The sequence below is a fragment of the Manduca sexta genome, chromosome 28 (genome assembly GCF_014839805.1).
Source record: "Manduca sexta isolate Smith_Timp_Sample1 chromosome 28, JHU_Msex_v1.0, whole genome shotgun sequence".
NCBI classification, from domain to species: domain Eukaryota; kingdom Metazoa; phylum Arthropoda; class Insecta; order Lepidoptera; family Sphingidae; genus Manduca; species Manduca sexta.
In genome coordinates this window covers 3,003,590-3,026,092 of record NC_051142.1, presented here as the reverse complement: position 1 = coordinate 3,026,092, position 22,503 = coordinate 3,003,590, and the positions used below count along the sequence as shown (strand labels likewise).

Sequence of the window (22,503 nt, the reverse complement as noted above, 5' to 3'; positions counted from 1 at the left end):
GACATAATTTATTAAAAAGGGGTCACAATAAGCGACATGTCACTGTAAGGGAAGTCATTATATTCGACTTTTTTATAAAGAATCTTATATGAAAACCAAACTTCGTAGTGTAATTACGTCATAATAAGAGGTTGGTCAATATAGGCAGAGTAATAATAAACGGATTATACTGTATATGAGGCAGTCTACCAACACTCGGTTTGTCGAAATTGGTTGTTATTAGGCTACGGTATCTTATTGTCCTAATTTACAATAAGACATATTGAGGTAGAACTGCTTACTTATATTCCTAAAAAGATAACGCACCTGATGCCGCGACCAATAGCCAGTATTATCCATAAGCGATACTCGCTCCCGCTCTGAACTCGCACCACAATTACAACCGGGCAGAATAGTTTTTCTAACACAAACGAGCTACTTATTTAGGACTGTGGTACCTCGTTTAGAAAATTGCTCTCAACAGAGATTTATATTTGTTTCAAAGAGAAAATTATCGTGCAAATATAGGTACAATGTTATAGAAATTGTGGCTAATATGGACCCCGGACCTTAGTAGGCACGCCTTGTATTTATTAGTTGCAAAAGGTAGCCGGATCTTAATATTTTAAACATAAGATGCGAGTGATGGAGATGGTTTTAGCGTTATGTGAGGTCGTAGGTTTGATTCCTTGAATAGTTTATGGGACACAATGTGTTTTGGGATTGGATTTCGTAGAAGAGTTTGGAAAGCAGGTTGTATTTTACGTAAGTTACTGTACTCTTAAAGGTTAGTGATAATGCAGCGTATATTTTCGCGCTAAAAGAATCTAAAAGGAATCTATGATCCAAAAATATATTTTCCATTACTACGTTGACCAATTAGCGGCAAAATAACATTTAAACACAATTTTTTCATATGCATAATACCAATAAACCATTTAAATCGTTGATCGAAATGGATTACTGCGAAAAATAATCCACCGAAAATTGACCGAATGTTTGGCAACCTAATATTTTGGCGTTTGATCGAACGGTGCGAGTTTAATTTCAATTAACATTTACATTTGTTTGTTGCAGTGGAAGCGAGGAGTAATCAGCAGAACTGGATTCTAACTGAGCGACGCCATGGACTCCGAGAGGTGAATATTACGACTTAATAATAATAATAATATCAGCCCTGTATGATATACTTGCCCACAGCTGAGCACAGGCCTCCTCTACTACTGAGAGGGATTAGGCCTTAGTCCACCACGCTGGCCTAGTGCGGATTGGTAGACTTCACACACCTTCGAAATTCCTATAGAGAACTTCTCAGATGTGTAGGTTTCCTCACGATGTTTTCCTTCACCGTTTAAAGCGAATGATAAATTCACAAAAAATACACACTTGATTTTAGAAAAGTCAGAGGTGTTGTGCCCTTGGGATTTGAACCTGCGGACATTCGTCTTGGCAGTCTGTTCCACACCTAACTAGGCTATTACGAGTTAATTTCTATAAATATATGAACACGTATTGACTATTGGGTGGGGTGATAATCGTCACTGGCTGAGTGGACATTGCACTGAAACTGGAATACATAAATAACGTGATAATAGTCTACAACAAATTAATATGTTCAGGTACAGAAAAATCAAACAGTATCTTGTTTTCCAATTCCAATGCTAATGTCATGATTGAAAAGCAGAAGACACGCGTATGAAGAAAAAATTTAATGTCCTTATTAGTACTAGCTTTAACGTCTACATTATGATATCGGTCAAACTCGTACAAATACGTGTTTATTAGGTCGCGTTGCCCTTTTTTCTTATAATATAATTCTTATTCTGTTTCTTTTACGTTAAATTCAAAAATAACCATTCCCAGAAACTCGTGTAAAATATCATGAACCTTGACACTATTGTAATATTTTCTTGCATTTTTATTCATTCGATATTCTGGAACCAATTAACTCCAAAAGCTTTAGAAAGTTTTAACTCGTTTTTATGTTTTTGCAAGGGGTGATTGTGACACCTGCTTCCATTATAAATACACCTGCATGCAGGATTTCCTGCGAATAAATTGACTCCTTGATTTCTCTTTGTGATGAGTTTTTATCCTTCGAAATTGACTTAGCATAAAAATCGCATCAGTACCTACTATAAAAATAAAAATACTTTAAAGATTTTTCGATAAATTTTTTCCTGATGTTTCGTACACTTTGTAGCTTTCATTGTTGCAGAGTTACATTTATTTTAACGTCAAACATTCGCGTAAACATAAATCATAATAATATCATCACTATATATATCTACTATTCCACTGTTGTACGCTGGTACAACACGCCTTTACAGTAGAGTATTAATAAGGCCTATTATAATGAGGGTTGGCAAACTGTATATACATTTATATTCTTACGCAAAAATTAAATATGTCTTACTATGTTTTCTTTTCTCGTTAGGTGGTAGCTCAAGGTCCATTTTCATACATTTTGTTTCGGCTTTAATCTGGGTAACTAAACAAGTATTGGCAAGTAAAGAATTTAAATTCACGTCTAGTTAGTGATTAGATTAGATATTTAAATTCTTTACTTGCCAATACTTGTTAACAAAATGTATGAAAGTTAATAACATTAGGGTGGTTGATTACGATTGTTAATTCTTTTATTAAAAATGCATGGCATTAAAAATATAACGGAACAAGAATTTTCAAAATCAAAGCAATAATAAATAAGTTATGTAGCTTTTAAATTTAGTAGAAGGGTTGCTGTCAAATAACATTAAACGAAACTCTGACGTCACTGATTGTCATCGGCGATGTAAGGCTTAAGAAAGAGATAGCACGATAACGCTACCACGTCCCTAGTATTGCTTACAACAATTTTTCAATTAGTTTATTTTTTTTTAATTAACATGAAGTATTTTGATGCTTAATTAATGAATTAATTAATTCACACAACTTCGAAGTCAGAGGTGTTGTGTATAGTTCCGTGTCATCTGAAAACTTATATTTAACAATTAGTTCAAAACAATGTTGTTCCTATTAACGGTGGAGTTTAAACTCCTTCGCTCGTTAACACAAAATGTTTGTTTCTGACCTACAAAATTGTTTGCATGCTTCGCGGAGATTTCAACGCTTGTATTTGTAGAATGGGAAGGGATATGTGGAAAAGAGAAAAGTATTCGTTCATTTACTGAAATATGTTTTGTATTTAGTTAAAGTATTTAGAAGTCTAACAAATATTTCAATTATATTCTGACCAGGAAAGTAAAAAGCTACTTTGCTTTGTCGTTTTAATTTTGACGCTGACAATACGAGAAATTGGTTCGATATTTTACGACATGGCGAAGATTTTTGTTTTCTTGGTCAGCCTATAGTTTATATAGGATAACGATAAGAGTGGTGCAATCATATTAAATTGCCGATCAGCGAGAAAGGTAATCTCTCTATGGCCGCCAGAATTACGGGGGACTATAACTTCCTCTAAGGAGCTTAAAATATCACCCGCGTTCCAGCTCTTACCCGAAATAAATATATCACCATCTATTTTCCTGAATTATAAAGTATTTTATGTTTTCCTTGAAATAATCCATCTGTCTGCAAAATATCTAAATCATTTTACGGGTTCTTGGTAAACCTTTATAGAAATCAAACCATCCAAACATTCGCATTTACTAGTAAGACATATTCAAATATATTTCATAATACAAAATCCGCCCTTATTCCTCAACCTACATCATGTCGGATCTATCAAGACCCATTACCTACAATGTGTGGCCACGAGCCAACAAAAAAATAGTTTTATTTACCCCTCTAGAGTATAACAAAGCGCCCGGCCCTTCCTGTAGCACAATGGCCATTAGAAAACCATCACTTGTTGCTCCAACGACTACATCAGCCTGGTTACACAAGCGGCGATGCTCACGTAAGCTTGCTTGTGGAAATAAAATATGGAGTGGAATATATTGAAATTTTATCTGGTATACAAGTTCTGTATTATGTACTGCTCGATACAGGGCATGTGCCTCCTCTATTATTGATAGGGATTAGGCCTTAGTCCACCACGCTGCCCTATTGCTGATTTGCAGACTTCATATGCCCTCAAAATTCTTCTAGAGAACTTCTCAAGTTTGCAGGTTTCCTCACTATGTTTTCCTTCTCCGTTAAAGCAAGCGATAATCCATAAAGAATACTCATTAGAAAAGTCATAGGTGCTCTTGGGTTTTGAATCTGCGGACATTCTTCTCGCATTCCGTTTCACACCCAAGGTAGTGTACCGCCGGTATGCGTATGTTTTTTTAATAATCTTTATACCGAAATTGGGTGGACTTATTTCTTTATATCGCCCAATTCATAGATATAGTGCTTGCATATCGTTACTTGTGATATAAACAGCTATAGCAGTAGGAGTTAGTATATTCTCCTATTATTAAAGAATATAAAATTCTAGTTATGAGTCTGTATTAATTTAAATAATTTACTCATACACCCTCATGCTTTTTATGACCGGGGGGATAGGCAAAGGTGCAACTATTGCATCCAATTTTCTAAGTTTGTTCCGTCCCATGATGTGATACGGGATAAACCTATGGCCTATGGATAAATTATAGACTCCGGGCTGATACTGAGCAGAAAAACCCAATATCGCTTTGCCCGACTCGAGATTCGAACCCGGGACCTCAGAATGGTGTACTGTGTATGAATTACAACTAAGCCACCGACGCAGTCTAACCGAAGCATTAATGATTAAGATTTATAATTACTTAAGGAGATATGAGACGCCACACTAGTACTTTAATCATTTCATCAGGGAATATTAAATATAATATATGGATTATATCGAGAATACTACGGTAATTAATATGATTATATACGGAGGAAAGTAAGTTGAAACAAAAATTTATAATATTTTTTACTGTCGCGTTTCCATTATATAGTATTCTAGGCATAGTATTCTAATACACTAACAAATTCCAAGCTAAAATACGTTTTGCTAAAAGCAATATCCCAAAAAGTTTTGGTCTGGTAATCGAACCCTAGATTTCAATATAGATCTTCTATCACTAAACAAACTATCTCAACTTACTATAAATGCATATATAAAATATGCATAGTTATTTTCAACACTACCATATTTTTGTTTGTTTTTGTGGCGTATCGCGTATGATTGACACTCAAAGCGTTTCAATCAAAATGTAAATTGAAAGCCAGTATATATGCTTGTAGTTTACCAATATTTTTCGTTATAAAAATATTACGAACGAAAACAATAATATAATGTAGAATATGGAACCGAATTTACCACGTGAACGATTTCTCACTTTAATATTATGTTATAACGTTGAAAATCTCATGAGCTCTACATTTGATAAATAAATTTAGTAGTGGCTCGAGTTGCAAGAATTCTCGTATGTCTTTATTATTGACATTCAGCGCGTCAAGACGGGTATGTCCTCGTACTGAAATACTAATAATGCACTAGATTTTGCACGACGTTCTACCCGTGCTAGATTAAGACTATTTCTTCGGGTAGTCTTCGCTTAGGTAGCTAGTGAAAGGCTGGTAGGTTAGCTAGGTTAGCGCTTTTATCGTTCTCACCGGTGAGGATCACGATGCGTTCTTCCCTTTATCTTTATTAAGATTATATACATCTTTTTTATTTCTTCTTTCAGCCCGTGCTGGCTTCTTTGTTTACTTTGTACTCGCATCTGTTTATGTCCAATATAATATGTCTGTAGTTATATAAGCAACTATTCTCTAAATATTCTCATGTACCTTGACTTATAAGTGCAACTATGGTCGCCTACGTCATGAATATCTAAAATATTTTATTTCTATTTCTTTTAATTATTTTGGCTTGTATTATTTAAGCACGTAAGGTAACGCAATTGTATCTGTCGATATTTTCGGTTTTAAAATACGCAGTTTATTATCTATTCTATTATTTCTTTACTATTATCTACTCCAGCCCGTAAATGCAATAAATCTCTAAGTAAGCACTAAACCGTCTTCATAAGAATGCACCATTATAACCAGTGGCCGCAATCACAAACAGAAACATTTCTTTGTACACATTTCGTAAATTTTTCAGTAGGTAATCAGTTGATCGCAACCTTGGCCCAGCCGGAAACCTTGTAATGTAGTGTTTGGTTACCCCTCCCCAGGGTTGAGGGAGACGGGAGGGGTAATCCAGTTAGTTCCCCCCAGTTATGGTAAATATTTGATTCGGATTGCGGGCAGGTGAACCGTTGAATATTGTATTATTTGCGACGCACGCCATTATGTATTGTATTTGCTTGTCATATGACAGTATGGGAATTCAGTATTCTATAATTTTTGAGTTTAATAATCGTTTATTATTGGGTGTTTAATAATTCTTAATAGTAGCCAACATACAACGCACACGATAATCAGTATGAAAACACTTATTTTGTTGGTGGTAGGATATATTTTATATCCGCCCGAATAGCGACCACCGCACACAAGGTGTTAACATCCGCTATGGTGTACCGTACCTGAGTGTGTCGTGTTCCGGTATCAGCCTGAGTAAATCCCCTCAAAGACTAGCCGGCATAATTGTTTCAACTGACGTGGGGTAATCATCTCTTATCAATCGACATTCTTTTGACCTCACTCAACTTACCATCAGGTACAGTGGAGTCACTTTGCCGCGCATAAAAATTCTACAAATGAGCACTTTGAAATATTTAGTTACCCTGTAAAGAAGTTTTGGGACTTACTAATACGAATGAGAATAAAATAATTAGGTTTACTTTCGATACCCTTATTTACATCCCGTTTAGGTTAAAGCTTAGAGCGAAAAAAGAATTCTATACTATAATATTTTCCGGAGTCTGTCTTAAGCATTACTTGAGCGCTGCCATTCTGTCACTTACAAATGATACATTTCCCTAATATTTTGCCGAATCCTACCAACTTTATTTCTTGCGTCACCCCGTACATTTCTCCCTCCACTAACGCACAAATGATACAAGTCACAACGGCGTACGTGATGAAACGTTATCCTTGAGGGGGAAGGTGGGGAGGACACCCTTAACATTGAGTATAACACAGATCCACAGATCTACACATATTATTATGTGAATGTTATTCTTATAGTAAGGGCTGTGCTGATAATGACTGCTTCTACGTCCTTCGACGGCGTTGTATATATTTTATTTATTTTTTAATGCATATTTCGCGCCCTTAGAAATGGGGCAAAAATAAGAGACTGTGGGAAATAAATAAGAAAGATTTGAAAATAATATAAAAGGCTGTGTGTGAGTGAATTGGGCGGTCGCGGAGAATCTGTTTCTTTTCTACAATTTTGTCATTTACTAGTCATAGTGTTATGGAGCATGCTTTGGAAGGTCGATTTTTACCAAAATCATTTTGAGTTCGGTCACTTTAGTTCTAAGGGTGCGATTTATTTAATTCATGTAGACTGTTGCTTGGAAATTTATACGAGAAACTAGATCAATGTGCAAGTATGTCCATACCATAAACTGTTCTAACATAGAATTATGTTAGATAGGCATTTAGGATCTAAAAATTCAAAAACAAATACGTTATAACAAATCCCGTCGGAAAACAATTTTAGAAATTTTCAACGTGTTTTTTGACTGAACAAAGTTTGATAAAAGTCATTGTTTAACTGTCAGTTCGGTTATTGAGTTTTGTTCGAAATTCGCAGTCGGAAAACACGTGAAATAAATTGAAAAATATTTTATACGAATTCTGTGTACATTTGTTATTTGCACGTTTGGGTTTGTTATTTATTATTCGATTATTTTGATGAGGATGGGAATTGTCTATGAGTAACGAAGTAATTAGTTAGACCCTTTAGTTAGAATTCTGATAAAATTTTCCAGGACTGATGTGGTAAAACTATGTAACTAGACAATAAAAGTTTAATAAAAACGGATGACGGGACTGCTTCCGTGATGAAGTTGTATCACGGTACGACTGCAATGATGTCTCAGGTTCGATGCAAGGGTCGGGCAGAGATTTTGTGGTTTACCACTATCAGCTCGGAGATTTGAATTAGTGCCCGATATGGCGATAGGCTCGCCCCATATCATGAGACGGAATCGTCATTTCAGCCGGGAATCTTCTACTACTGGACATAGGCCTCCCCCATTGAGCGCCACAGGGACCGGTTCTGGGCCGCCCTCAGCCATCGGACTCCGGCTCCGGTTCATCTCGTGGGGGGCCTGCATGAGACGGAATACATAGCGGAAAAGAAGGTGTAATTGCGCCTCTGACTACCACTTTGGGGGTAAAGACGTGTAGTAGAAATGAATATTTACCCGTTACATAAATAAGTCATAACTAGCACTTTACAGAAAAACAGTCTCTACTGGTGTTCGTTTTCTTAAGCCTAAACAAACTTTCACAGCTGACGTTTTATATAAACATAACACAATGTTGTTTTTAAAGCCAACCGTACTTGAATAATTGATAAAAAATGTAAGCCGTTTATCATTCCGGTCAGGGACGTTTTTCCGCAAATATAAAGTCAGTGGCTCCGGCGCACGCGGCGAATGGGATAACGGATTAAAAGATTTGGCACAAGCCTATTTCAATTTAACCTGGTTTAAAGCTTTAGGCTCTCGAATAGATTTAAAAATAGAAGGAAAAATTACCTTTCGTTAATAGTTTTATTTACTTTATTTGCCGCTAAGAAGTGTAATGTTCATGTGTATATGAAATGTAGCTTATTATCTTATATAAAATAATAATAATATCAGCCTTGTATTACATACTGTCCCATTGCTGGCACGGGCTCCTCTATTACTGCTAGGGATTAGGCCTTACTCCACCACGCTGGCCTAGTGCGGATTGGTAGACTTCACGCACACTCAAAATTCCTGTAGCGAACTTTTCAGGTATGCAGATTTTCTCACGATGTTTTCCTTAACCGTTAAAGACAGCGATTTTCACATAGAATGCACACATAATTTCAGAAAGTTCAGAGGTGTGTGTCCTTCGGAATTGAACCTGCGGACTTTCGTCTTGGCAGTCCGTTCCACACCCAACTAAGCTATCGCCGCTTTTTCCTATCTTATTTTGATGTTAACCAGTACAATACAGTGATATTCAAAGGGTGACGTTGCTATTCTTGGTACTTGCCGTTAAGTAACCGGCTAGCATTGTATTCGTATAAAAATACTTGATAGTTTGTATAGCAATTCACCAGTACTCTTTATTCTACGAATCAATAGGAACAAAAAACAGTCGAGTTATTTGAAATAGTTAAATACGATGATATTTCTTTACATAAGTAATCGCTACGATTACGTTTTGATCGTTTTGAGGTGTCATGAAGCGGGTGCAATGACTAGTTGCATAACCGTTATAACATCTGTTATAGATATTCACTTTCGCTGTGCGGCGCCTGCGCATGCGGCGCGTCTTTGCGTTTGATTTGATAGATTGCTGCTACCGGATCATTATCATTTAATATGTTTAGAGTTTATTTTCTATATTTATTACCAATATTATAAATGCGAAAACTTATAAATATATAAACTACGCTACCGAGACAGTGTTAAGATCTATAATATTACTCTCCTTTTACGGCACAAAGCACGCACGTATACCCAAAACCCGGAACTCCATTATCCAAGTTTGTTCGTATTGATACACAGCCGAAGATCTCTTTGATATGCATTCAATAGGGTTGTCAGGTTATCGATCTGGCTTTCTAAGCTCAGATTTGCATGGTTTCTTGTGGTTTAATGGTATTGTTTGTTTATAAATCTGTTTTTAAATTTGGAACATGTGCCAGGGTTAGGTGAATTTAGTAACATAAAAAGTTATATAGAAAATAATTATGATAAATGTAGACAGAAAATGCTGTCAAAGAAAGGTTATATTAAAAAAAAACACATTGTTAACTAGTAGTTAGAAATATACACCAAGTCCCCAAAACATCAATCATGGAAGGGCGGCACAAATATAACTAACTTTGCCAACATATTTTGTATGATGTAAACATAAGCCGCTCATTTGTCCTAGTTCGGGCTTAAGAATAGGACAACTAAGGCACATTGTGCACGTAAGTAAGAAACATTACTTCCTTTTCCTTTATTGTGTGTTAAAATATGTGTCAAGGCAAATTTTGAATTTCAACCAACTTTTGATAAGTTTGTCCTGTATCGTAATGTAATGGTAGCCCTACAGGGGCCTTATTCTCTATCCCGCACGTTATTTTAGCAGTGCGTAACAAGCACATAACACAACGCATCATGTTTAGGACTATATAAATTGGCTTACAGAATACTATTCCACACATATTTCACGAAGATAACATGACACTGCCGCGTTACGCGTTTACACTATGATACAGAATAAAGGCCCTGGTGTGACAGCCCTAGCAACAATAGGCACGTTTACGCCTCGCACTGGGCTACATTCAGGGACTCTTTGTGCTTTGCCAGCGAGCTAAAGGATTACGTGTTTGTAATGGATTTGTGGGAAAATGTTTCAGTTTGTTCGCGGTATTTCCTTTGTCATTCCCATTTCTTTACTTTAACAATATATTTATTAATTCTGTATAAATAAGAAATTCATTTTATAAATGGTGTTTTCTTTTTGATTTATTTGTACGTTCCTTCATCAATATAGCTTAGAGAACTGAACATCTTCAAATAACATCGTTTTCCTTCTATTTTCATTTACATTTCTACAAAATCCGATCCTTTTCTATGGAAGAATAATCTTTTCTGTCCAACGCCTCCCCCGAATAGTTAAATGGATATTGAATTAGTTCATGGACTACTTTTACGCTATATAGTAAATATCGCCGTCAATTATACATAAAAAAATTGAACAGTCCATGAATTTGTCAAATCTAGGATTGAATTAATATTTTACCTACTTCTTAGCTATCATACTGGCACTGTAAGTGATTTTGCTATATTGTTTATTAAGTCGCAATGAACATAGTTTTATATGCAGAGGTGTCAAAACTATTCAGATGTAAAAGTGATACGACATCAAGGATAGTGGAACGTTTCTTCGTAAACAGCGAAACAATAAGAAAACACGTGACGTCACTATAGCTTGACATTGAACATTTAACTCGAATGAAGTGTTCTGTAATTTTATGTGAAATTGATTTATTATACAACTAGTTTACCCGACAGACCTAGTCCCATATTATATAATTATATAAAATTAATATTTTCGTTAAGTTTTCTTAAATTTTCTAATTTCCCGCGCAATTTTTTGAATTTTTTCCTTCATAAGAACCTTCTCCTGACAATAACAAACACAACAAAAAAAAAATAGTGAAATCGGTCCAGCCGTTCACGCGTGACGGCGTGACCAAGGGAAATAGGGATTCATTTTTATATATATAGATAAAGATAGTGATTTAAAGTAGGGCTTTGCGTCGGAGATTATTCGGAGAATCTACTGCAAAGTATCAATGTAGTAAACCTATATGATTGGGACCTAAAAACAATATTTTTGACTCGGTGGCTGAGTTACTAGGCCCGGGCATAATTAACTTCGTAACATATGTCTTCGGAAATTAAAATACCGGTTCTCCATAAAATATACGGTCTTCGGCTTAACAATTTTTATGGTACCTATTGTTTTAAATAGTATGTCTATGCGAGAGTATGTAGGGGTACGAGCCACTGCATTGTCTATTTCTAGCAGCAGGTTTGTGGAAGCACTTGGTATTAAGACATACCTGATGTGTTAGGATGTCGAGTGTTCCACGCAGTGAATTTCAAAGTGTTGGTGTTCTGTTGCTGTAGCAAAAATGCTCAGTTCTTCATAATATCGCGGCAAGGCATGGTTGGATAGATGATGAAGAACATGATGAAATTACCTACACTGCATAGCGATGCAGTGTAGGTATTTCATCTGGGGCTGGTAGTGATCAGCCCCAGAAGGGATAAAGAAAATTTTTATTATGAGTAATAATATCACAAATACATTTTGCAATACATAAAATATTTTTATTTTTATAACACAACAGCAAATCGCGGGGGTAGGTCTTGGCTCCCCCTGGGCTGTTTTCATTAATTACACCTTGCAGCACTACCGTCTCCTGGAAACCTGTCAGAAATTTAAGCCCGAAGTGGTGATTGGCTTGCCCCCATCATATCGTGGAACTAGTTGTGCGTCTACCTACCTACCTACGTTGATGTATCAACAAGCCGAAGACGGTATAATGGCGCTTATTTGAGGATGTTTACGTCCAGCAGTGGTCTGCTAAGCTGATAATGATGAGGATTAATTAGCATTCAAGCAGAATATATCCTCAAAATTCAATTTTAATACTCGCACTCCCTTGTGTCTTTTCCCCTCACGAAATCAACATGAAAAACAAAGTCGAGGATGTCGCTCGAAAACAGTAGCTTGAGAACATTACAAACTTTTCGAAGGAAAACACGAAAGTTGGTCTTACACTGACTGGAAGTTAAACACGAGTTTAACTCTCCCACTAATGCCTTTGTAATGTTTTGGTGTCAGTTTTTGTTCTGCTATTTCAAGGTCATTATGACTTCTGAGCACTTACGCTGATGTGTTTATAAATGAGACAAACCGATTTCATAAGAAAATGTATAGGACCCATTTGGAAGTATATTGTTTCAAATAAAAAAAGAATTATCCATATCTGTTTATAAATAATTGAGTTCTGTTGTAACAAACATTAAAAAAATACACATCGAATTAAGAACCACCTCTTTTGAAGACGGTTAATTAACAAAAATACCCAGATCTTTGTGTTACAAGCAAAATGTTTCTTATAATGTAAACATAGAACACGAATAACGTAATAAACAATAGACAATAAATTATACGTCACAAAGTCTTTCCAGCGGATCAATTATGTAGACAACCCTAACTTGTACTAGAATTTTGTATAGCTGTATATTTAAAATGTTCTCCGTCCTTCCAGGGCTGAATCATGAGATTTGTAAGGTACGCACTAAGCGCAGGGACGAGTTAATGTATGAGGTATTTAGACCCTTTAAGGGCGCGCTCGTAAGTTTTTGGTGTGCGGAGAGAGCAAATAGTTGCTTCCCTTAACTGACAAATGGTAAGCTGTGGACAGTGTACGGTCTCGTCAGATTATCTGGCATTTTATTGGGGTAGCCGCAGTTATGCGTGATAAAAATATATTTAAAGTTGAATAGCGATCAAGGCTGATTTGTATATTTATGTACAAATCAAAATTTTCAAGTAGTAAAATATTGTATTGATATTTGAAATACATAATTGTAAATGAATTATAATACTGCATCTTTCCGCATTTCCACGTTGTTACGTGTTTAATGCAAGTTTACGTACATTCTCGTAGCGTCCCGTTTTCGCAAGATACATCCACCTAATTCTATTATAACTATCAATTCATCCTAATGACCGCTAAAGTGACAGATGCAATGTCTGCGAGCACAATTTATCTAGCGGACGGCAGCAGCATTACCGGCATACATAATTTAGCCGGCGAAAGCGCTTGAGTTGCGCACCGCACGCGCCCTGAATGCTGTGTTTAACGCGCGTTTCCCTACAAAAATACATAGCTTTGGAAACTACTTTACTTTATAACTGTCGGTATTCGAATTTCGAATAATTTTTTTTTCTAAAGCAAAGGCAATCTGTAACATACAGCATACAACGCGATAACAATATTTTGCACAAAATTGTTGATTATACGTTTTTACCATGCATTAAATTTACAAACATATTATGTTAATAAAATATAATTAATAAATTTACTTCAACAATCTTATTCTTTTGTTACGTCATTTGAGAGATAGGTTGTTTTCGTAACACGACGTGCCTTATATCATGTTTTATGCATGCGTGATCGCACGCATTAAATCAATTTAACATTGTCAAAGAAAATTAGTAAGCAATCATGAACAATTATAATGTAGGAAATACTTAACTTTTAATGCGTGTGTCGCTGTGGTAATTAGTATTTTCTTTGGTATATATTTAATTTACTATAATTAGAAGAAGTTACTAAAAGTAGTATAAGTATATTTTTTTTAGTGACTAATGTATGTGTAGAGTTATGATCGTAATCTGATATGCAACCAAATATAATGGCGTAAATATTATTAAAATCATAACGCATATATTTTTTATCAAAAAAAAATATATGTCAAGATTGCTTTATATAACCAACTCTTTTTAAAATAATACACCCAAAAGCAATTAATTTAAAAACAAAGTTTGATTGAAATAGAGCAAAGCAGTTCCAAGGCCAGTAAATCCAATTAAAGTAACAAAAAATGTAAATCCAATTCGTCGCGTTGTTGGAATAAAGTTTCCAAACAAGCATATGGAATTGTTTTGATAACCTACCTAGTAGTAGCTTGGAAACGGAAGGTCGTGGATTCGTTTCGTATAACGGGAACATATTTGTGATACAACCTAGATATTCCTATTCCGCCGTCATGATGAAAAGGGCTTTATGCCCTTTCTTTTTCCTTTTCAATATCCATGCTGTATGGTTATCTGTAAGATTTTGCCTTGATAAGATCGCCAATTGTACTCTATTAATTATAAGTGGATATACTATGTCTTTTACTCTTGTAAATGTGTACAATAAAGAATTAAATAAATAAATAAAACGGATGATTAGAACACCTGAACAAAATCTTAAACTAAAGCTGCTATCGTTGCGTATTCTCATTAATTAAAATATACAAAATTTGAATTAAGTATAAATTTATTAATTATTTTACATGTATCATAATTTTGTTTAAAAGGCAGATTGCTCTAAATTTATAATTGGTCAATTTCAGAATTAGTTTAATTTTTTTTCTGTATTGCAAAATACGTGAGCAATTTGCGAGAATTGTGGACTCCTTTAATCACACGTTAGAATGTGATTTTCCTACTACGTAGTCAGTAAAAAAATTCTCCGTATAATTATGTATAACGTTCTAAGTTAACGTTAAGAGTTAGAATTTTAGATACATAATTTTTAGTCTAGATACGAGATTTTAAACATTATTACACATACACGTGTACATGTTACCATATTCAGAGATCTAAAATATAAATAAATAATTATTCTTCAAATACCTGTATTGTTTTCGATATACTTCACGGGTCCTAAATGATTCACTTTTTTAAATTTTGTATTTTCCTTTCCTGCATACAGTTCTTATACTTATGCCCTAAACCAAACGACTTTAGTATGTTATGTAGGTTAGTTGAATATGTACTTAAAACTGAGTAGTTTTAAGCACATTTTCAACCAACTCTACATGAAATAAAACCCATCTCACATCATCAGTTTCCGGAAGTGTGAAGCGGTAATGCCACTGATTAGCTCGGGAGGGTAATTTTCGATTCGCTGCGTGCGTCCAGTCTGCGCGGGATGCATGCGCGGGAACAAGAGTATGGACAAATTGTCCGTCTCCTCGGACAGAATAATCATGGATAATGTCAGGATAGTAATTGTTGCGTTGTTTTTTTAGGGTTCCTTACTTCAAAAGGAACCCTCATAGGATCAGTTTTCGCTTGCATGTCAAGACCGATTTCCTTAAGAATGCCTACAGGTATCAAGGTGAAATATTAAATATTTATGTTTCCAATTTATTTCAGTTGTGAAACAATCAAACTTGGAAGCAATGAAAAGATACGACTTTATGTTGCATATTTTGCGATTTTACAAGCCAATCAAAGCCTATGGAGCACTATCTATATGAAGATGCACTGCATCTATATGAAGCACTTTCTTTTAACCTAGAATTATGAAATTTGGCAAGACACAATATTTGACAGTACATATACAGAAAAAATAATCAGATCACCGATTATACGTATTATATACTTCTTAACAAACAAAAGCGAATTTACTATCACAAAGTTGTTATTTGCGATTGATGCAATAACAACGTTTATGAGTCGAACGGCAAAGTAAAGTTTGTTAAGTTTGAGTTTATGTATTTACCTTACCTACAAGTTTGCACGGAACCCTCAGAGCGCGAGCCCAACTCGCACTTCTCCGATTTTTTAAGGTCACAGTGTAATATTGTATTTTTGATAAATAAGTATGCCTAAATTTGGGTACTGAATTGATTAATCAAGTACTAACTGAGATAAAAGCAGCACACATTTTTATATATTCACGTGTAACCTTTATAGGAGTACGTAGAAATGTATATAAGGAACACGGAACTTATTTTGCAGAAAATGATAGGTGGCGAGCCTATCGTGATATCGGATACAAATGACGAAGAACAGACATGCTATATTTTTGAAAACCAAAAGAACTTAAGTACAAGGTAAGCGATGTGACATCGCACTCAGGACTTTATTGGTAGCTCGATAAAATTCATTTTAAATCAGCCAGCGACCATGTCTTAAATTAGCATATATACAGTACCAAGTAACTAAAACTAACTTTACTACTCCGCGTGCCAAATTATTACCAGATAAGAAAATAAAAGTATCCTTGAGACTCGTAGTAAGTTTTATCTCCATTGAGATGAAGGATCTCTTATCTCGGGTTCTTATAAAGTAATTGTTATAAGAAACCATGTGAAGTTCGGGCCTATTAAAACGTCATTGAAGGATCTGTATTATCACAGGGAAGTAATTAGTTGGGGGTCAGGGAGGGGCGAATTAATATTCTATGACTTTTTTATTATAAATCAACCAGTCATTTTAATTTAAATATAGCGAAGAGTTTCTGTCATCCTGTCGTAAGAAATCTTAGCCAGCATTCCCTTATTTACCTCTGCATGTAACAATATTCACATAATAAAAACTACGTAACTTAAAAGATAATCTATTTTATCTAGTAAATGCTTATTTTAACCTCTTTGAAAAATATTATTGTTGAAATTCTATAGAGACCGAAGCTTCCATAAAATTTACGTATAAAAACTTACATCTAGATGATTTCACGTTAAATACAACTTGTTACTTCTTCGTGGTAAAGTAAATCACTAAGTATTCCCGCCTCGTGGTCCTCTGCATTTGCATAACAAAGGAAATTTTAAAGTTATCACGGTTGGTGTTAAATATGCAATATGCTCTTTACATTTTTCTTCTTTTTTCTTAACCGTTCTTTCTATTCAAGTTTTAGTGATCAAATTTTTATGGCGCATTATATATAGCCTGACCAGGGAAATAAAAAACTTGCTTTGGGGACGTCATTTACTTTTATGTTTTTAAGTTAACGTTTTTATTATAAGACATTCAAGATTTTAGAACAAGGCAAGGTTTATATTTTATATCAGAAGGTCCAATTACTAGTTTGATTTTACTTCAACAAATAACAAAAAATAATAATGTCACTGTAATCGGTGAATTCCAGTAAAATACAATTTTGCAATTTAACTTCAATGTCAACATCCTCCTTTAAAGTTTGATAAAAACGACGCTGAGTAAATAAGATACCTTAAAACAATTCCTGAATTCGTTCCCGACCAGACTTGTTCATGTGAAACATGTCGTAAAGATTTCGTTTGTCCTTTTCTTGTGGCTCATGGACGGATGCCAAGTATCTTAACAGAAATTTAGGCTTTATTCAATATTCAAGGCAACTAATACTTGATAATATTTTACTTTCAATTTACGGAAATAAAATGCTCAATTCAAATATTTTTTTCGTACATATAACAGTTCAAAAGGTTTATGATTATTCGTCAAATAGCATAGTTATTATATTTTATTTTACTAGGATTGGTAAACAATAAAAAAACGGTTGTTATTTTAATCATTAATAAGATTTTCATTAAGTTAATACATCCGCGATTTTACATATACTACGCAAGCTTGTTTTGAAACATCGAATTAAAGATTTAGATACACTGTCTGTAGGTTTAGTTGTTCAAAATCTCAAAATCATGAAAAAGAGACCTACGCATACAAACCCTTATTTTAGCCCCCCTAACGAAAGGTGTTTGAATTATGTTTTATTAATAATTGAATCGAGTTAAAGGTACTACAAATAATGATACTTGCACATCGATAATAAAGCAAACAATGTTAATATATAGGCTTGTTGCACACTGAACACAGCTAAATACCGGCACCGATACCGGCATGACAGCCGATAAGGCCCGGACGCGTTCAAACACGGGTACTATCGGAAACAACAACTTCGCAAATAGTAACTAGATGCAATAGTTACTATTTGCGAAGTTACGTAATGCTATCAATGTTGGTCCTTTGGCTATACAAGTTTGGATTTAAATGTTTATTGCCACGGTTTTATTAGCATTTATGTTGTTTTAGTCGTTTATTTTGTAATGTTATTGGAGTTGTTAGCGATAACAGAATCCGAGGGATGGAAAAGAATAAAGGTCGAGAGAACTAACGATGGGAAGATAAAATAAAAAGTGGCGCGACCAGAATGGATCGGAATAGTAAACGATAGGGAAAAGTGAAAATAGGTGATCTGTGTCGAAGAACAAGTTGTTCAAGAGGAAACTGAATTGGTTGTCAACGAAAAGTAAACCAAATATAACGATTAACTATTAAAACTTAGTAGGTTACAAAAAAAAAACGGAGAGACAATAAACAATTATTGGCGTGGTTGACTGAAATAACAAAACATATATAAATAATCATACGTAAAAATGTAGAATTTTGGGCAAAACAATGTTGATGTTTGAGAGGTTAACCATAATCCAAAATTATTAAATCAAACAGTACACTACGGACTTTTAGTGATACTGACTTAAGCGGCAAAATACCTCTCAAAAATCAATCTCCCCTCTCTAAAATCATGACTCAACGAGGAGCTTCACCTAGATTGATCATCTGGAAGATGGAACAAGGCCAACTCGACTACCGGGTGCATTTGTATTCATGCAGCATCCTATCACATTACATCTGAAAGTGAGCCCGCGTCGAATGTAAACAACGTTACTCGATATTGCTATTTTATTTTGGTTTATGCAACTCTGCTTCCTCATTTCACTGTATTTAGGGTGAAGATATCTTGCAGGGATATTAAATACATGATTAAATATTTTAATGGATTTGTGGACTTACCCCCTTATTCATAGACGTTTTTTATCGAACGACCAAGTAAAGCTGTGATAACAAGTCTGTTTCTCAGTGCTGACGGCATGGCAGTCTTCTCAGTGCGTAGACATAGGGCCGTTGTGATTGGCTAATATTGAGATACAAGAATAATAGCCAATCACAACGGCCCTATGTCTGTTTCTCAGTGCCGTTGGGCACTGAGAAATAAGCTTGTTATCACAGCTTTACTTCGTCCTTAGATAAAAAACGTTTATGAATAAGGGGGTAAGACTTTGCATGACGTCATCAGCCAATTTATTAGATTTAAAAATGTATGTAAAAGTAAATACGGATTTTTATTTTATTATAATTTATTGAAATTAGATCTTTGTGTATTTGATTCCGGTTTGTAGGACATTGTGTTGGGTTCTTCTCAGTATTAGCGCAGTCTGAAATTCGTGTCTAATCTGGGTTCGCCTTTCATCACATCATGTACCGTGATATGTGTTTTCGAAGGACATTGTCGGCTATGTAATTTCTAAGCATATGCGTCAACATCTAGTATCAGGTCGACTCATAATGCGATGGTATAGTTTTGGATTTTGATTTGAAATTCTGGAGGTCTTGCTAATGATGTGATCAGCAGGGGAGGAGCAACTTGCTTGTGTAGTAATTCATTTCTATAAAAAACAAACAATACTTATTCTCATAGGTTTTGTAAAAAATAATTTTGTGAGTGTCCAATTCGAATTATATCTTTAGTATATTTTTAATCGGCGAAAATGCAATTATCTCATCCCTAAGTGTTAAAACAAATTTAATGTTCTTATTAATTTGTTTTTCGTTAAAACTGATCCGTCAATGAATTAAGTTAATCTTGATATAAACACCCGACATGGCGGAGACTTAAAGGCTTTTTAATTGCCGTTAGTCGGGCTTTTCGTTAGATTTTGCTGAGATAACAATAAGCGGTTATTTTTGAAAACAAAATATTTAAGTTGGTATAATTCATTGTAGAAATAGGAATTTAGAAAATTATTAAATTACTATTTTATGGATAGTATAATAATATGGATTTTAAGTGTTTTATATATTATGTGTTAAGGTGACAGTTTTGATTATCTAGTACCCTAAAAAAATAATGTTGACAACAAAGTTTATGATGTTTGGGGACCAGATTAGCAAGCCTCGTTCAATAGGTTTCAGAAATAAGTACAAGGATACAATGACGAAGGATAAATTTTCCGAAAAGGAACTCCACACATGGTATAGGTATACCATTAATATAATACCATTAAAATTAAACCTTTTTCGGATTTTATCGCGGTTTTATATTTTAATTTTTTCCCGACGTTTAGAAGACTTTGCAGCCTTCGTGGTCACGGGCGAGGAAATTAAAAACGCGATAAAATCTAAAAAAATATTAATTTTAAAGTCTAACATTCGCGTAAACATAAAAAATCATTATATCATATCATTGTTTATTTTTATGATTCTTGAATTCATTGAAATCGTGATTGGATGCGGGCCAGTATTTCTCTTTAAAAAGCTATTTCATAGGTTGTTTCAACTTGCTAGTCGGCACTCAATAGGTATAAATCCCGATGCGAAAAACCACAACCCCTCTGTGCTAGCTTCATAACAGATAAACCTATGCGGTTACTTATGTTATAAGTATAAATGTTTGATTCGCATTAAGTTTATTTATGATAATTAATATATTTGAAATGTATTCTCGAAAATTTCAAACTAATTTTCTGCTCGGCATATTTGTGAGTTACAGCTTAGGCTAACTTTGAAATGGAATAAGGCGTGATGCTATGTATGTATCATTAAAAACTAAAGATATAATATAATAGAGAATACGGGCTGTATTTTGTTCGTATTGGTTTAAATACATCTACTATTTTATATAACACTCTAACTTCAAAAATTAGTATGCGTGTATATGGAACACTTTTTCGATTGATTTGTGAGGGTATGGCAAATGGCAATTAACTTATTTCCGCTTAATCATTGTTAAAACAGTATAGATATGGGTATTTGGAATAATCTATATTTTTAAACAAGCCTTGCACCCCAAGTTACCAACGGAACTGCAGCTGACGTGTACCAGCTGACGGTTGCAGTCGCATGCGCACCGACCGTAACCCTGTAACGATTCATTAAGTTCACTCTCTCTCACACGCGAGGTTAGAGCGAGACGAATAGTGCGTAATTAACGTACAACATGTCTGGAAAAGGATGCGGTTGGGAGCGACTTCCGTGCGCAGGAGTTGCGGCTTGCAGTTTAGAGTTTCATAAAATGTACTGTTATAAGTTCAATTAGGATTACATTTTTGCTTGCGATTACTAAATGCTTGCGTAAATATTCTTGGCCGTAACTCCAATCAATCAAGGATAATCCATCTTGTTATTAGTGAAAGACTTCCATATTGATGTCTTCTAAATGTATACAGTTCTTAAATACATTCCTATTCGTTTGTTATTTGTAAGGCTTCCATATCGAGTACTTCTAAATGTATACAGTTCCTGAATACGTTTCTTTACGTTTTTATAGATTAATGGACCTTAATACAGTTATGTTTAAAAGCGAATTGAAGTCGCATTACAAAATGCGTGGTGAATTTTTTTGCAATTTCTTACACTAAAATTACTCAAACCTCTCATGGTCCTATAGAGTCTTCTGATCATTATAAGCAACAAAATTGATTAGCATCAAAAAAGGGTTATTGCATAAATTACCAATTTTTTTGTCAATTACACATTTTTGAAAATCCGTGAATGCAGATCTTAATATCTCCAAAAAATATGAACAGTCTCTTAGAAAAGTTTTCATGTACTTAAAGCAGGTTAAGGTACCCTTTCTGTCTTATGTCAAAAATCCACTCAGTATATCCAAATTCTATTAATTATCCTAGTATAGAACTATAGAATATGTCAGGCTCTTTTTCTAATATTCTAATAATTTATTTCAGAAATAGTACCGTAACTTAAAATTACACCATTAATATTATGTTAACATTAAAATTTTGGCGGCCATTCGTCCCAGCCTCTTTATTTTCGCAAGAACGTCTTAAGTTGGTTGCTTTATTAACTAAATGTAAATCCCCGCTTGAGTTATGGTTTTAAACCGGCTCTTTGCCTTACATAATTTTATTTCAAATCGTTTTAACGCCTAAGTTAATTATAATAATGCGTAATGTCCGCATAAATGTACTGAAATTATTACACTAGTATATTGCAATCCGAAATGTGTTATATTATTCCGTTTGTGTAGGTCTTCGTGTATAGTGTAGCCGAATAATCTGCCCGCAGTGTGATTCCTAATCAGCATTAACCTTTTGATACCGTTGCTGTAGTAAAATGGAATATTGTGACGCAAACTAGCACTTAGTGATATTAACTGGGTATTTAGAAATTATAATCGGCTTCGGTGGCGTAATTGTATTGCTTGCGCGTTAAAACTACTGCTCGGAAATCTCAGGTTCGAATCCCAGTTCGGGCAAAGTGAGCTTGCATTTTTAGCTATGGATTGTAACTTTAGGCCTGAAAGGCTCGCTCGGAACATACACGGCGACA

At 34.7% G+C, this 22,503-nt stretch overlaps 1 protein-coding gene across 1 annotated transcript in view; it reads left to right on the top strand.

Moving 5' to 3' along the window:
• The first annotated feature begins 1,035 nt into the window (after positions 1-1,035).
• Positions 1,036-22,503, top strand: part of LOC115443333 — a 29,904-nt gene continuing 8,436 nt past the window's right edge. The window contains exon 1 of the mRNA XM_030168692.2: positions 1,036-1,118. Coding sequence (XP_030024552.1) covers positions 1,105-1,118 — 14 coding nt within the window. The 5' untranslated portion in view covers positions 1,036-1,104. The remainder of the gene's footprint in view (positions 1,119-22,503) is intronic.